The sequence below is a fragment of the Pseudochaenichthys georgianus genome, chromosome 12 (genome assembly GCF_902827115.2).
Source record: "Pseudochaenichthys georgianus chromosome 12, fPseGeo1.2, whole genome shotgun sequence".
Classification (NCBI taxonomy): domain Eukaryota; kingdom Metazoa; phylum Chordata; class Actinopteri; order Perciformes; family Channichthyidae; genus Pseudochaenichthys; species Pseudochaenichthys georgianus.
In genome coordinates this window covers 20,975,454-20,992,288 of record NC_047514.1, presented here as the reverse complement: position 1 = coordinate 20,992,288, position 16,835 = coordinate 20,975,454, and the positions used below count along the sequence as shown (strand labels likewise).

Below are 16,835 nucleotides of genomic sequence, written 5' to 3'. Positions count from 1 at the left end.
TGCATTAATTTGTATAGTACTGTATCATGTCTGTATCATCTTTTGTTTCATTTGTATTTTCTTTGGTTTTACACTAAACTAAACTAAACTAAATCCCAACCCCTCTGAGCAAATCATGATTAAAACATCCAACCTGGTAATAAAAGCCAAAATTAGCAAACAGAGAAAGCTATTAAATTAATATCCAGTGGAAAAAACCACTGACAGATTAATAAAGCTTGAACGGTCCAGCATTATACAAGTTACAACCCCCTTCCGGCATAATTTATAATAAAGACGCTGTGTTAGAGCAGGTTGAATGCAAATGAGATACAGTGAATATCAGAAGCTGCAGGGCATTAGCATAACAACAAAGGGAAAGTCCTTTATAAAAGCATGCATGTTAAAGTGGAAGTGGATGCAGCATGGACAGAAAAAAACAAACAGATCTTGTATTTTAGGGTCTTTTGATTAGGCCTCAGAGTGAGAATGCCATGAAGATAGAGCAGCTCTGTTAATAGCCTGGGAGTGAGCGCGTGAGGGAGTGAGCTGCGGCTGGCCGAGTGTAAACAGTCTTAAATCACAGCGGCCGAAATAGAACGGCGGCAGGAAATTAATCCAGTCTGCTGTGTTATCTCAGGGAGCCAGACCCGCGCTGCTGCCTCTCAAACACTTTCTATAAAAAGGGATTTATTGTTTTACCTGCCCGCTCACTATCCCTCACACTCACCTTGTTCCTTTCTCTTCAGTCACTCAACATAATAGACAGTTTAATTAATCAGTGGTTAATCATTTAAAGAAAGAAGGTCTTTTTTTTATTTTAGTTATTATTCTTTAGATTATTTGGATTATTCAAATACTTTAAGGTAATCATGTTCAGGGTTATCCTGACTTTATCAGCATCATTCCTGACTCTTAGGATTCATTCCCAACTGTTGTAGGCTATACTTTTTTCCTGATTTTTCATGGTTATCTATTAGGCTACTTTTTACAGTTTTAAATCTCACATTTTCAAGGATTTAGTATTTTGTGTTAGACATTTTGGGTGCAAATTAATGGCACAAACTAACGTAACGTCCACACGGTTCCGTTGCGTTCTTCAACTGAGACGCTTCCCATTCACTTTGAATGGGGTGACGTCAAGCTTTGCCGAACTGCGTTGTGGTTACGTTGCTAAAGATGAGAAAAGTTCCGGCCCGTCCACACAGCGGCGTGCGTTGACGCTTCACCATTCACTTTGAATGGGGGTGACGTCACTTTTAGCCGAAATGCATCGTGGGAAGCGACGCGGAGCGTAGCTGGCGTGGCTCGCTGCAAAAGTTGAGCAATGTTCAACTTTTGACGCCTCGGCAGAAGCGTCAGCCAATCGAATCATATGCCAGTACAAGCTCTAGCCAATCAAACCGCTGCTTGTGTGTCAGGGCGGGAGATTCATGTGATTGGTTGTTGGTCGAGTTTCAGACACGCCCGCCGGCAAGCGTCAGCGCACGCCGCTGTGTGGACGGGCCGTTCAACTTTTCAAGCGTCAACGGAAGCGCCTGACAACCAAATCATATGCCAGTACAAGCTCTAGCCCAGAGTGTGGACGTACCGTAATATATACAACTCTAGTCCTTTTCTGATTTTAAGCATTATTAATAATTTAAGGTTCTATTTCGTCCCTACTGACCGCCAGAGGCCGTGCTTTAGCACTGGATATGTCCTTCGCGCGCATGCGCCGTACCAATAACAACAAAGTCACCTGTGACCCACGTAACACCGGCTATATCAGCCAGTGTCATCAGAGGATCTGTTCTTTTTCATCTCCTCACTGCGCGAGAATACCGTGGCTACAATATTGTAGCCTACAGCGTTCAGTTGGAACGTTTGATTTAAGGATTTCTCTGCATCCAGCTGGCTGCGTGCAGCTTCGCGACTGATCCAGTCGGAGCCGCGGGGTTACCCAGGAGCTATGGCCGGCTGCGCAGAAAACTTCAACCGACAGGTTGGTGTCGGCTTGGTCGGTGACGGCAGTGTTTCCACTCCCTCTCCCAGCTAAGTTGTCCTGATTCTGTCTTGGTTGCTACCTGGTTTGAACTTTCTGGTGACGTCAGCGTTTCCGCCCCCTCTCCCAGGAGTTGCCCTTGTTGCGCTCTCTGTACTTTTCTGATAGCGCGGCGTTGCGCCAAGCTATCATTAGCATCTTGAGTTCCAGCTTTTGTCGTGTCCTCTTGTTTAGCTAGTTAGCAGTAGCGCGCAATGTTCTTGATCTCATATTCTCAAGGAACTGCACTACTTCTAACCTCTCTGTAAACCCGCTCCACACATCCGATCACTTCTTCATTTCATTCTCTCTACCCCTTTCCAAACATAACAAACTAATCTCTTCTCATCCTGCAGCTGTCCGCCGTAACCTTCGTTCCCTCTCCCCCTCTACCTTTGCCTCATCAGTGCTCTCAGCCCTCCCTTCGTCTGACTCGTTCCAATTGCTGCCTCCAAACTCTGCTGCAGAAACTCTCCTCTCTACTCTCTCATCCTCTCTGGACTCTCTCTGTCCTCTCACATCTCGGCAGGCTCGTCAGTCCCCTCCTGCTCCCTGGCTAAATGATGCACTGCGTGCTAATAGAACCGTCCTTAGGGCAGCAGAGCGGAAATGGTGGAAATCCAAACACCGTGACGACCTCCTAACCTATCAGGCTCTCCTCTCCTCTTTCTCTGCTTCGATCTCTCAGGCAAAAAGCACTTTCTTTCAAGATAAGATCCAATCTTCCTATTCCAATCCCAAAAAACTATTTTCCATCTTCTCCTCCCTCCTGGACCCCCCCAAAGCCCCTTCCCCCCTCCTCCCTTCTGTCAAGCGACTTTGTTAACCACTTTGAAAAAAAGGTTGATGATATTCGCTCTTCTTTTTCTGACTCACCTCTACTCAGTCACCGCTGGGTCACCAGACCCTCCTTTCACCCACACACTGACCTCCTTTTCCCCTCTCTCTCCAAGTGAGGTTCTTACCCTCATTACCTCTGCCCGCCCTACCACCTGTCCTCTGGACCCTATCCCTTCAAACCTCCTTCAGACTATCGCTCCTGATATTCTACCGTTTCTCACCCATTTCATCAACACTTCTCTAACTTCTGGTCACTTTCCAAACAGTCTCAAGGAGGCAAGAGTAAACCCTCTCCTAAAGGAACCCACTCTCAACCTGTCAGATTTTATAAACTACAGGCCTGTCTCTCTCCTTCCGTTCCTGTCTAAAACACTTGAACGCGCTGTCTTTAAACAACTCTCCTGTTATCTCCATCAGAACAACCTTCTGGATCCGCACCAGTCTGGTTTCAAGGCAGGTCACTCCACAGAAACTGCCCTCCTTGCTGTCACTGAGGAACTGCACACGGCTAAAGCAGCCTCCCTCTCCTCTGTCATCATCCTGTTGGACCTGTCTGCTGCATTCGACACGGTGAACCATCAGATCCTCCTTCGCACTCCAAGAACTTGGAGTTTCAGGCTCTGCACTTTCCCTCCTCACCTCAAGACCGCACCTACAGGGTTACTTGGAGAGGGTCCAAGTCCGACCCTTGTCAATTAACTACAGGGGTCCCTCAGGGCTCTGTTCTTGGTCCCCTCCTCTTCTCCTTGTACACAAACTCGCTCGGATCTGTCATTAGCCCGCATGGTTTTTCATACCACTGCTACGCTGACGACACCCAATTTAATTCTGTCCTTTCCCCGCTCAGAGACCCAGGTCGTCGCACGCATCTCTGCTTGTCTAACAGACATCTCTCAGTGGATGTCTGCTCACCACCTCAAGCTCAACCTTGACAAGACTGAACTGCTTTTCCTTCCGGGAAAAGATTGTCCCACTCTTGACCTAACAATCAACATTAGCACCTCTGTTGTTTCCCCGACTCAGACTGCAAGGAATCTGGGCGTGATCCTAGATAACAAACTGTCCTTCACTGCAAACATCGCTGCTACAACCCGCTGCTGCAGATACACACTTTACAACATGAGGAGGATGCGTCCCCAGCAGACCCAGAAAGCAACGCAGGTTATAGTCCAGACTCTTGTCATCTCACGCCTAGACTACTGCAACTCCCTCCTGGCTGGTCTACCTGCATGTGCCATCCGACCTCTGCAGCTCATCCAGAATGCAGCGGCTCGTTTGGTCTTCAACCTTCCTAAATTCTCCCACACCACGCCGCTCCTCCGCTCCCTCCACTGGCTTCCGGTAACTGCTAGAATCCACTTCAAGACAATGGTACTTGCGTACCATGCTGCGAATGGATCTGGCCCTTCCTACATCCAGGACATGGTTAAACCGTACACCCCAGCACATGCACTCCGCTCTGCATCAGCCAAACAGCTCGCTGCACCCTCACTGCGAGGGGGACCCAAGTTCCCATCAGCAAAACACGTGGGTTTGCTATCCTGGCTCCAAAATGGTGGAATGAGCTCCCCATTGACATCAGGACAGCAGATAGCTTACACACATTCAGACTGAAAACTCATCTCTTTCGACTCCACTTCGAGCAATAGAACTATTAACAAAGCACTTATATACTAATAAAGGACTGACTTATCTAAAGCCAGTTGAGTAGCACTCGAAATGTTTTTGCTCTATGAAACCTGATGTACTTATATGATTTTTTTTTCAAGTTTGTATTTTGTTGGTCGAACGCACTTATTGTAAGTCGCTTTGGATAAAAGCGTCAGTTAAATGTAATGTAATGTCAGAGGCAGAACACAGGGACAGTGGAGAGAGGTCCGTTACTGAGGTGAGTGATGAAAGGGAAATGACAGTTTAGAGTCAATTGTGATGTGGACTCATCCCATAATTTTAAGGAAATCAGTGGGGATATTGAACAGGAAACATTTCAGTCAAGGGGCATCATAGACAATATAGACAGAAGAGCAACATTTATTTGAACATTTAAGTCAATGATACCATTCCTAGGTGAACTTAACATCTGTATGGAGTCAGATCAGTCTCAATATTAATAAATGCTCACAGAAGGATTCACAAATGTATTTTGCGATTTATATATAAATGACTCTCCACAACAATATCTCTCAATGCACTCACAAATATTTATTGTTGTATAAAAATGTACAAAAAATTGGCATTTAAACTGCTTTTTATTAATTCAAAGACGGCTCTGAATTAATAATCAAATATGTTTCCTTTCTTTACTACTGGATGAAATTACAAAATGTACCTATCACAGCTCAGGGGTCAGATCTGGCATCCAGACCCTCACCGCCTTCAGCTCTGGGCTTGGCCTCTGCAGGCCCCAACCCACTGTTGAGCGTTTTTTACGGCATCTGTCAGGGAAACTATCCTGAATGCCAGAGCACCATCCACTCGAGCACAGTACGAGTGCAAATGGAAGCGCTTCTCCCACTGGTGTTTGGGTAAGGCTGAGAATCCGGGGCATTGCTCTGTGGCCACCATTCTGGAGTTCCTGCAGTCCCTTCTGGATAGTAGGGGTTTCACCAACTTATTGACTAGTCGACTACCTCGGCGCTGTAGGCCCTAGTCAACTAGTCGTGAAAAAAATGGAGGTAAACGAGGTGCTGCAAAATGCTCCAATACTTGTCCGACATTCTTATGTATGGTAGTACTTCAACAAAGATGTAACCAACTCCACAGTGAAGTGTCAGTTGTGTACAGCTGTACAACTGAAGATTCTGGGAACAGATCCTCTGATGACTCTGGCTGATATAGCCGGTGTCACGTGGGTCACAGGTGACTTTGTTGTTATTGGTACACGTACGGCGCATGCGCGCGATGGACATATCCAGTGCTAAAGCACCACCTCTGGCGGTCATCCGGGACTCATAGAATCCGTAGTTACAGACGTAACTATCGTTTTCATTGACAGGTATTCAAAATGGTTCATGGTCATGTTTTTATTTATGCCCAGTTTTTCTTCTTTCAGTCTTTTAATGATTATCCTTCATTTTTTACAGGTGTCCTCAATTTTTCATAGTTATGCCTGATTTATCATGATTAAATACACTTTTTCCAGACATATATCCGACATATCAGAAATCCAACGTGTTTGATGAGTTTTATGGCTATCCAAGGTTATTTTTTAGGATGATGCATTGACCCAGAGAAAAAGAGGAAGATATTCCCTTAAAGGTGACTTGTGTCAATGAGTGCGGCCCATCTTAAGGACAACACACACACACCCCAATCTGCCATACCTACCCACGTCGTGTATGAAGCGTTCAATCTTGGACTGCATGCCCCAGTATCTGAACTCCACTTTGCAGAGTTTGTAGGCACACATGACGGGACATTCACCAAGGTTCTGGTTGATCTCCTCGATCCAGTCGTCTGACAGCGGACCCCGTTTGGTTTTCACCGACTGATACAGCTTAGGGTCTTCTTCCACCAGGTATTCATGTGGAGGGATGTAGTCCTTTACGATGTCTATGGGGTCTGCAAGGGGGACAAAGTTATTATTAATCACACAAATCAAATGACACATTTCACGACTCCCTGAGTGAAAATCTGTCTGTCTGTGTGTGTGTGTGCGTGTGCGTGTGCGTGTGTGTGTGTGTGTGTGTGTGTGTGTGTGTGTGTGTGTGTGTGTGTGTGTGTGTGTGTGTGTGTGTGTGTGTGTGTGTGTGTGTGAGAGAGAATGTTTTATGTAATAACTCCATGCAGGGCATTTGTCTGCACCACGGTGAATTTTAGTATTCAGGGGCTCAACACGAGCTGCTACACTCCCCCAGTCTTATCCCTCCACATCACACTGTCTGCATTTTCCCTGAACATAACACTGTGTAGATCTGATCCTGCATTCACTTAAATAGGACTCCACTCTGGGAGTTTTCATGGCAGAGGGTGTGTTCTTGTGTGCAGAATGAAATACTCACCGACAGTCCTCTGTCTCTTTTCAGCAGAAGACATATTGAAGACATCCACTTGATTTCCAGTGTCTGGTTTGTAATACGTCTCAATGTCTATAGAGAACTTCTCTACAAAGGGACAGGTGTACCTGAGAGACAAGAGAGAGAATAGTTGTTTAAAAGTGTAGACAAGTCTTATAAACCCATTTTTTAAATGTATGTTTATGTTATCATTAATATTTTATTTTATTTCTTTGTATAGTTGTGTCACTTTTTAAAATTTGGATTTGTTCACATTGTTGCATGTTTGCTGCCCACATAATGTTTTTATGCACACCTATTGTGTGTGTGTGTGTGTGTGTGTGTGTGTGTGTGTGTGTGTGTGTGTGTGTGTGTGTGTGTGTGTGTGTGTGTGTGTGTGTGTGTGTGTGTGTGTGTGTGTGCGTGTGTGTGTGTGTGTGTGTGTGTGTGTGTGTGTGTGTGTGTGAGACTAACAAGCAAGCAGCCTTATGCCCATATATTCCGCAACTCTAGACATTATTTAAGCACTTCTGTCGGCCTCGTACTCTGACTGTATGAAATGGTCTTTGCTGTAAATGCTACAAGCTTCTGGCGCATTGTGATAATAAAAAAAGCAAAGAAAAGATATCAGATGTGGACCCAATGTCCTTTATCCTGGACCTCCTGGGCAGATTTATAACACAAACGTGAAGAGATGTTCCTTTATTCTTACTTATGCTGCAGGGAAGAGCATGTTACTGATGTGGATTCATGAAAACTGTTAAAGCCTGGCAGAGTGAGCTGTTGGATTTATTGCACTAGAATATCTTTCATGTATATTTTATTATAAATAAGGGTCTTTTATCTTCATTTTGCACATTAGCAATGTATTATTAATATTATACCACTTATTTTGTTTGTTGTCTTTTGTACCTTTTTTTTATCTCCATGGATTCCATAATGAATAATAATAATGTGCTTTTTGTTTGAAAAAATGGAAATGGAAATTTATCATGTCATTTACTTGTATTTAATTTGGATTATTAAATTATTGATAATTATTCATTATAAGAAACCAAAGTAAATACAATAATAATAACAATATAAATAAAGTTGTCATTCTTGTATTTAATTTAGTTACATATAGTTATTGATGGACGGAAAGTGATATTTAGATTTCACTTCTCACCAAAAACACAAATAAAATGTTATTGGAAACACCCCTAAATGGCTTCTTCAACATGTATTGGGATTTGTGTCCCTGAAGCCCCTTCCTCTATCACTATGACAATGTTCTCTATTATTACTGTACATATTGAGTCACCTGGAGGATATAACTGATCATTATTCAGCTCAAATTGTTCTTCGTCAGCAACGGCAAGTTTACTGGTGCAAATGTATGAATCAAGAAGTAATTAAATGGAAAATCATTAACGTTTTATTACATAAGGGTTCAGTCATTGTGCTTTAAATAATACAAGCTGTCCTTAAATTCCCTTTATGTGATGAATGCTTCAGTGTTAACAAATGTGTTAGCACAGGAGGATTTTAGAGCACTTTTGTAATATCTTCATGTCCAAATTAAGCATGAATCATTTGTAATGTGTCATTTTCAGACGTACTTTTACATCAGAAAATGTGACAATACCACATCTTCTGAAGTAAGTATTATAATTAAAATAGACTTAAAGTACTTCTTACTTAAGGTCCTATAAAATAAGCTGTTATGACAGTATTGATAGTGTGTGATCACCTAAATGTTGCATTAGTGAAGGTAGGTTGTATTTTAATCACATAATATACTTCTTGGAAACCTAAAAATATATAAAACATTAATAGTACATTATATTTCTTAATAATCTCAATCTGGGTAACCATTATCCGTTAATTATATCATATAAATTGATGTTTATAATTCTTTTTACCTTTATTTCTTTCGATTTATTGATTTGTATTTAATTGCATCAGTTTCAACTGATTTTATTTATGCTGTTCAAAACAAAGAGTATGATTACTGTTATAATGTATATATTCTTTTGTATGTTGTTTACCCTGCCACAATATTATTTCTTAAAATGCAAACAAAAAATGCTGAATATAATCCAGCAAAAAGTACAATATTGGCTTTCAAAATGTAGTAGAAGTATAAAGTAGCATAGAATAGAAGTACTTAACAAGAAATCAGTTAATTTAGTAAGTAGTAAACATAGGTGCTGTACTTGTGTAAATGTACTGAGTTACTCTCTTCCTCTGGGTATTTCCCTGCTGTGGTGTGTTTCTCACCGGGTGCGGGTGTATGGGTAGGCGTTCCAGGACTCCTCCTCCACTCGGAGCGCCGCCTGAGGCAGGATGGCACAGAACCAGGACGGGATGTGCTTCCCGATGTGGTACACTTTGTGAGTGTACTGCCCCGAGCCCCCGGGCCCGTCCTCGTAGGGCTTGTTTTCCAGGATCTCTACGCCGCTGCCCTCCCCACAGCTCTCCTCTCGGCTCTTCTTCTGCAGGGACACACAACAGGAAGTGGTGAGTGGTTATTACTTTATTTCATGTGCCGATGTTGGGTTTCAGAAGTCATATCATAGGTTCAACCCCCCTCCATGTAGCTAACTCTGGAGTTATATACAATACCCTTAACTGTGGTTCCTCCATTTTCCCAGGAGAAGAATCTCATATTTTTTTTCGGATCACAAACAGGATCAGCTTCTTGTCAACACAACATGTTATCGAGATAAAAATTTATTCAAGATCACAAGAGAAAAAGTTGAATAATAATAATTAAAATATCGTATTTCTTATTGTCTTTTTTTGTGTTTTTCAATAGTGGAAGTGGAAGAAATCAAATAGAAATACACTGCATTGTTAACATTATGTAACTTATTTACCTTGTAATTAATGCTGTAAACAAGAAGGACCTCAAATCAGCCACTGTGTTTATTGAGTGGGACTTCTAAAGTTTTACTTTTTGTTTATGCGCAAAGATTAACTCTTTTGTTCCTTTTTTATATAATTCTGTACTGGAAAATATGAACTAGAAATAAAAACAATGTCAGCTCAGTGACAGCAGCTGGGCTCAGCGAGGCTTTGACTTCAAAAAGTATCATTCAGTGAGAGACTCTGAAACAGCAACGGTGCTGCCTCCCTCCCTTTATTCCTAAATGAAGCCCCTGAGACCCTCACACAGCGCTCCTGTCTCTCACTGAGTGTCCCCCCCCCCCCCAAAGGGATGATGCAGCAGGAACTGAGTGGTGAGGCGGAGAGAAAGAAAGCTGCCACATGGAAAACAAGAAACTGCTTTACATTCGAATTCAGCCACACCCTTTTCCTTTCCTCCTCAGCTCAGTTTGCCCCTCCACTCTGCACCCGGACAAAAAAATGTAACTTAAAAAGAATAGAAACAATAAAAGAGACAATACAATCGAACAAACTTTAGAGAAAGGGAATATATCAAAGAGTTAAAAAATATGTTTTAAAATTGAGAGGGAGAGAGAGCGTTTAAATGTATAGTGTAATTAAAAAAATCACCTATTAGAACAATAAGCTGCTTTTCTTATATTATAAAAATGCTGTAAATTCACTTTTGCCTATTTGTTTTGGAAATAAAATGGAAAAAGAAAAATAGTTTTTATTTGATCTCTTTTGGTCACACCCTCTTAATTCCTCTACATCTCTTATTCTCCTCTCCTCCTGTGCTAAATGATCAAATGAATAAAGCGGAGGAGGGGACCTCAGAGGTCTGGTTTCTCTTTCTCTCCGCAGCGTGTGCCCCTCTCAGTCAGGCAGCAGATGGTGGGACACAGATCCTGGAGCTCGGAGCACTTTTAAGCTGTTTCTTCACAGCAGGAGTCGTGGATTACTGCATCAGTTTACATCTTCTTAAGAAGCTCTCCGTTTAGACTGGGACCATCTTCACTGCAGAGATGAGTGTTAACCATAGGGTGTTAACAGGCTGGTGAGACATGTGAAACCCTCCAGGCTCTGACAGAGCAGCCCACATGTCTAATATATCAATATTAAGTTTAGAGAGGTTATCAACCTAACAAATACTTCTGCATACAAACAGTTAAATAAAAGATCACTTTATTGAAGATTACAATTAAATATATTAATAAGGATTAAAGAATATGTTAATTAAAGGTGGGGTAGGTCATTTTGAAGAAACCAGCTCAAGTGCGCTAGAATTTGAAAATACACAGCTGGAAAAAATCTGCCACTTCCTTACAGAGCCCCTCCTCCAACGCACATGAACGCGCACATGACCAATGAGGGCACGAGATCAGTTTGTGCACAGATGGAAGGCTGACAGGCAGGTAGGCCATCCAGTTACTTTAGCCGGCCGACTAAAATGATTGGTCGTGCTTTTTACAGTATTACGGCTTCTACAGATGACATTTTTTATTGATTTGTTGTCAAAGCACTTCAGATATTCATTGCTATCGGGATGTTGAGAGCATTCCATGGAATATAACAATAAGTGTATCTCGAGCCGGTTTCTCAAACTTACCTACCCCACTTCTAACTATAATATAAACAATAAAATAGGCAATTTAATACAAGAAAGTATAGAACTTGTATTACAAGTAAACATTTACAAGGAATATACTGTTTAGTTATATACAGAAAATATTTTAGATTTCTAAATTATAGTAAAACATATAAGAAATTATTAGTTTCAGTTAAATAAATTGGGCAAAATGTTATGCTTTTCATATATTATAAAAACAGTGAAAAAATAAATATTTTACAAGGGGAATACTACTTTAATTTAGTTTTTGGACAATTCATAGCCAATTCCCTGACATTTCTTTGATAAATGAATACATCAAAAAAGCAGGTTTAGCCCCAAGAATAAAGTATGTTGACATAGCTGCATTTTTTGTTATTTTATTAAGTCTCACTTTCTCTTTTATCTGCTGCTGCAATCTCATGGGGTCAAACATAGAAATGAACTCAATAAATTAACGATAAATAGCTTCATCCCATCTTGTGTTCCCATTCTTGGACTTACACGAGCTAAGAACAATACAATGAAACTATTCTTTATACCCTCTGCAGTCTCTCTAGGAGGAAGAGAGAGTTATTCTCATAATGGCTCAATTTATTGTTTCTAAAATATCTTTAATTGACTGAGTATTTATACTTTTGCCCTGTGTTTAATGTAAGCTAACTGTGTGCATCCCACTGAGCCCGACTAATTGCCCCTGTGAGGACAAATACAATTATTGATTGATTGATTTTATCCATGCATATTTACAGATTCTGTGCGTGAACATTAGTTTTCCTTTGTACCTTTTATATACATTGTTTTGTATATCATTTTAAGTATGTGTGCATGAATGTGTTGCCCAGATTATGCCCACATTACTATTGTATTAAAAGAGATGTAAACTTAATTTGTACTTTATAAAACCGTTAAAGAATCTGTGTTTATTATATAACTGTTGCTAAAATTCTAAAAATAAAAGGGACCTAATGCAATGTATTTAAATCTTAATGTCACTGTTGAGTCAGGTGACGGTACAGTAGCTCTGTATTCTGGTGTGACACTGATGATTGAAAAGCTATTTTATTCCTTCCGTTGTAATACGCTTTGGTACGAAGGACTCTACGTGAATACAAATCCTCCCGATCATTATTAACAGCAGAGTGGGGTGCTGGGGGTCAACAATGAGAGCCCAGATTGAACACGGAGCTCCCTCTCCTGAAGACTTTAGGGAGGTGATATCAGTAATGAAGGTCAGAGGAGGCAAACAGCTGGAAAATTGCTGTAATCTAGCAGGTAATGTAATTTATGTGAGGAGCTAAGGGTCTTAAATTACCCTCCTCATGTCTACTGCAGTACAGGAGAGCACATAGTATCTGTATTAATGACACACACCTCACTGCAACTCAGCTGACTATACAGGGTTTCCCAGGGGTTTTAAGAAGGTTGTCTTTAAGAACAACAGCAGATGCAACAGGTGCTGTGTAGAAAATGAAGGTTATTATCTTGCACAACATCAGCCTAAGACAACCAAGACAGGATCTAAAGAGGACATATCCACTTATTGGCAATACAACCTTCAATCCCCTCTGTACTAACAAAAAAACTGTCACCAATGTTAGGGAAAAAATGGTCCTAGACTCCTAGATATGACGTGCAGGACCAACCCTGACGTCTGTTATCTCCTTTAAGGACAGAGGCTGCTTGAGCCATAATGTTGTTCTTCCCATTCTATGACCGGGCAACCCTAGGTCACAGACTCACAGATGGTGTATTGTTGTGGGTACACTGGGACACTTCCTTCTCGGTGTTTGTGGACTCCAAGGTGTGAAATCTTCGTGGCCATAACGGCCCGTCCACACAGCGGCGTGCGTTGAAGCTTCCAACGCTTCTGCCCATTCACTTTGAATGAGGTGACGTCACTTTTAGCCTAACTGCATTTTGGGAAGCGACGTGGAGTGTTGCTGGCGTTGCTGGCGTTGCTGGCGTTGCTGGCATTGCTGGCGTTGCTGGCATTGCTGGCGTTGCTCGCTTCAAAAGTTGAGCAATGTTCAACTTTTGACGCCTCGATGGAGGCGTCAGCCAATCGAATCATATGCCAGTACAAGCTCTAGCCAATCAAACCGCTGCTTGTGTGTCTGGGGCGGGAGATTCATGTGATTGGTTGTTGGTCGAGTGTCAGACACGCCCGCCGGCAAGCGTCAACGCACGCCGCTGTGTGAACGGGCCGTAAGTGTCAGACGCAAGTAACTCAGTGTTCCCAACTGTTTAGGCTATCTTCTCAAATATGTTGATTGCTCTCTGTGAATCCAGTTAAATGGGCTGACGAGAGAGAGGCAACTCTACCGTGCAGTCAGAACCTCTGGCTCTTGGACTTGTGATGTGAATTCTCCGGCCGAAGCTCCAAATAAACCATCAGTGTTTGACATCAAAGCTCCTGCTCTTCCCGTGGGGATCCCCAATTCATTGTTTTGATATCATCACAGTGGGGGCTTGTGCAATCACACTTCACAAAAGACTGATATATTATACTCTGGGAGGTTTTTTGTTAGTTGAAAGAGAGTATTTGTTGAAAACAGCACTTCAAAATGTAACTATCATGGTTTTTTGGTGCCTTTGAATTACGTTTAATGTCCAAGTTTCTTTCAATCAGTTATATATGTGTTGTATCCGAGTAGAATAGCTAGAATAGCAAAAACAGCAATAAGGCATAACTGAGTACACTTTCATATATCTTTATACCTCAGAAGCAGTGTTGGGGAAGTTACTTTTAAAAAGTAGTGTTTGCTCGTTACTTCTTTAAAAAAGTAATCCCTTACTTTACTTAGTTACCCTCCAAGGAAAGTAACTTTTGACGTTACTCGTTACTTTTACGTTACTTTTATGTTGCTCGACTTTGGGCAGAACCCCATCTCTGTTCCTAAATGTGTAGGCTTACATAAAGTTCTACTATGGAGGACAGAACAGATATGTCTTTTGTGCTGTTTATTATAAAAGAAATACCACAGAGCACTTAACAAAACATTGGGCTATACTGTAGGCGTCAACACCACCACTAAACAATAATATCAAACAATATCAATATAAAATAATAATCATTAAGGGTTACAGGCTAGCCCCAAAATAGGTGCAAAGCTAGTGCAAATTATATCAATAGGCTACTAAATAGGCTTGGACTCGAAATCATCATTTCATCATCATTTCCCCGGGGATCTTGAGCTACTAGCTTCATGCTAGCATGTTTTCCTTTCAAATGCTTGGTGTGGTTGGCAGTGGAGTTAACGGCAGTGGACACAAGTTTCTGGCCAGGGCACAACGTACACCAGGGCTATTCAACTGGCGGCCCGCGGGCCATATTCGGCCCCCGGGTGATATTTACTGGCCCTTTGAGTATAATGTTAAAAAGTAAAAAAAAAAAAAACAGAGTGCCTTGATTCCTGAGAGGGTGTTACATTGAGAGATAGAGGGGAAGATATTGCCTGAAAACTTTGGCGGGCTCGGGTTTCGAACCCACCTACTACCAACTCCTGTCATTTATTGCGTCTCTGCGTGCGTCCTCGTGGCTCGCGCTGCCCTTCACTACAAGCTCACGCACCTTCGACGGTTTCGCGCCAATGGAACGATTAATCAAACCTGGTCAGCATAGTTGGATATAAAAATGTCTCTTTCTACGTTAAAAAAACGAAAGGTTGACACCGAAAACCGGCAATTCAACAGCGAGTGGAAAGAGAAGTACTTATGTGTAAATGTCAGTGGGAGGCCCGTGTGTTTAATCTGCAATGAGTGTTTATCGGTGTGTAAAGAGTACAACTTGAGAAGGCATTTTAAGACGGCTCACGCCAACTTTGACGCCACTTTTCCAGCGGGCTCTGATGCTCGCCGCCAGAAGATTTTGGGGCTAACTTCGTGCTATGACCAAAGACGTAGCTCCCTTTTTCGGGCTTGCACTGACCAAGAGAGAGCTACCACAGCGTCCCTACGAGTGGCCTGGATATTAGGCAAAAAGAAAAGGCCTTTTACGGACGCAGAGACAGTCAAAGAGTGTATGCTAACTTTATTCGTTGTAACTCCAGTTTACAGCACCGCCTTTTCCGCCAGATGTTGTCAGACATGTCAGCTCAATATAATGATTTGCTCATGCACAGTGCCATTAGATGGCTAAGCAAAGGAAACGTCTTGAAACGATTTTGTGAACTTAAGGAGGAGATCATGGTGTTTCTCTGCAATTCAAAACATAAAAAAGCCAACGCCTTTCTGTGTCTGATGGAGAATGATGAGTTTTACGCTGCCGTTTGCTTTTTGAGCAACATTTTCCAACATCTGAACCAACTCATTTGGAGCTGCAGGGCAGAGACAACATGGTTACACAACTTGTGGAGAGACTCCATGCATTTCAAAAAAAGCTCACTTTTTTTTGCGGATTTATGTCCAGGAAAAATGCTCCATTTTCCAACACTGCAGGTTTACAAATCACCGAGGTGATGACTGGATTTATGGACGCATTGAAAACCAACTTTGCCACGAGGTTTGAACATTTCAGTCTCCCGACTGAAGTGATGAGATTTGTGAAGGACCCTTTCTCAGCTGGCAGGTTCTGAAAAGTTCTGGACTCATGAAGTCAGCCACGAGAAATTCCCTCATTCAAGGGGTCTTGCACTTGTTGTCCTCACAATGTTCGGCTCGACTTACACGTGCGAATCGGCATTCTCACACATAAATGCCATAAAAACTAATAATCGCGCATCCCTCTCCGACCAGCATCTGCATCACTGTATGCGTATTGCCATGACAACGTATACTCCCGACTTCCCTGCTCTTGCTAAATCGAAAAAATGCCATTTCTCTCATTAGATGGCACATATCTGCCAAGTTGGTTGCATACAGTTATCACTATGTTAATCAAAAAAGGTTTGAGTTTTAAAAGGCTGTGTGTTGTGGTTTGGTAATTAACCAAAATTAAGTTAATATAATTAATAAGTCTTTTGACAATTGTTTTTGCTTTTAATTAAGCAATTGATGTGGTATGGCTCACTTGTCTTTATTGTTATTATACCATAATATGCACTGTTGTTTGTGTATGGCCCTAAATTGCTATTTTGTGTGAATTATTAGATCATTCAATCTAAATCTAATGATGTTGATGGTTATATTAGCTTCACATGTACTGAGTTCTGAACTTGCCATTTATAAAGGCCTTGGGGCTATGTTTGATTTAATTAAAAAAAATATATGCACTCCACTATGCTGTAGTAGTCATTTAATTTAATTTCAAACCTTTATTTATGCAGGTGAATCCCATTGAGATCATTGATCTCTTTTTCAAGGGTGACCTGCTGTAGTATTAACTGTATCTGAAGCTCTTAATATGATTGCTCATATTTCAAGTCATTTTTCTCCCGGCCCCTTGCTTTGGATCATTTTCATCAACCGGCCCCCATTCCAAACTACTTGAATAGCCCTGACTACACCTTACACTCACAGTTTCCCCCTTAGTTTCAACAAGTTCGAAGTAATGGGAATAGGCTCCATCCCTCGAATG

General features: G+C 41.7%; 1 protein-coding gene across 1 annotated transcript in view; it reads right to left on the bottom strand.

The window, feature by feature from the left end:
* Positions 1 to 16,835, bottom strand: part of LOC117456659 (membrane-associated phosphatidylinositol transfer protein 2-like) — a 72,204-nt gene that overhangs the window by 29,856 nt on the left and 25,513 nt on the right. Inside the window, exons 5-7 of the mRNA XM_034096597.1 lie at positions 9,100 to 9,314; positions 6,844 to 6,965; positions 6,170 to 6,403 (exon numbers count right to left, since the gene is read on the bottom strand). Coding sequence (XP_033952488.1) covers positions 6,170 to 6,403; positions 6,844 to 6,965; positions 9,100 to 9,314 — 571 coding nt within the window. The remainder of the gene's footprint in view (positions 1 to 6,169; positions 6,404 to 6,843; positions 6,966 to 9,099; positions 9,315 to 16,835) is intronic.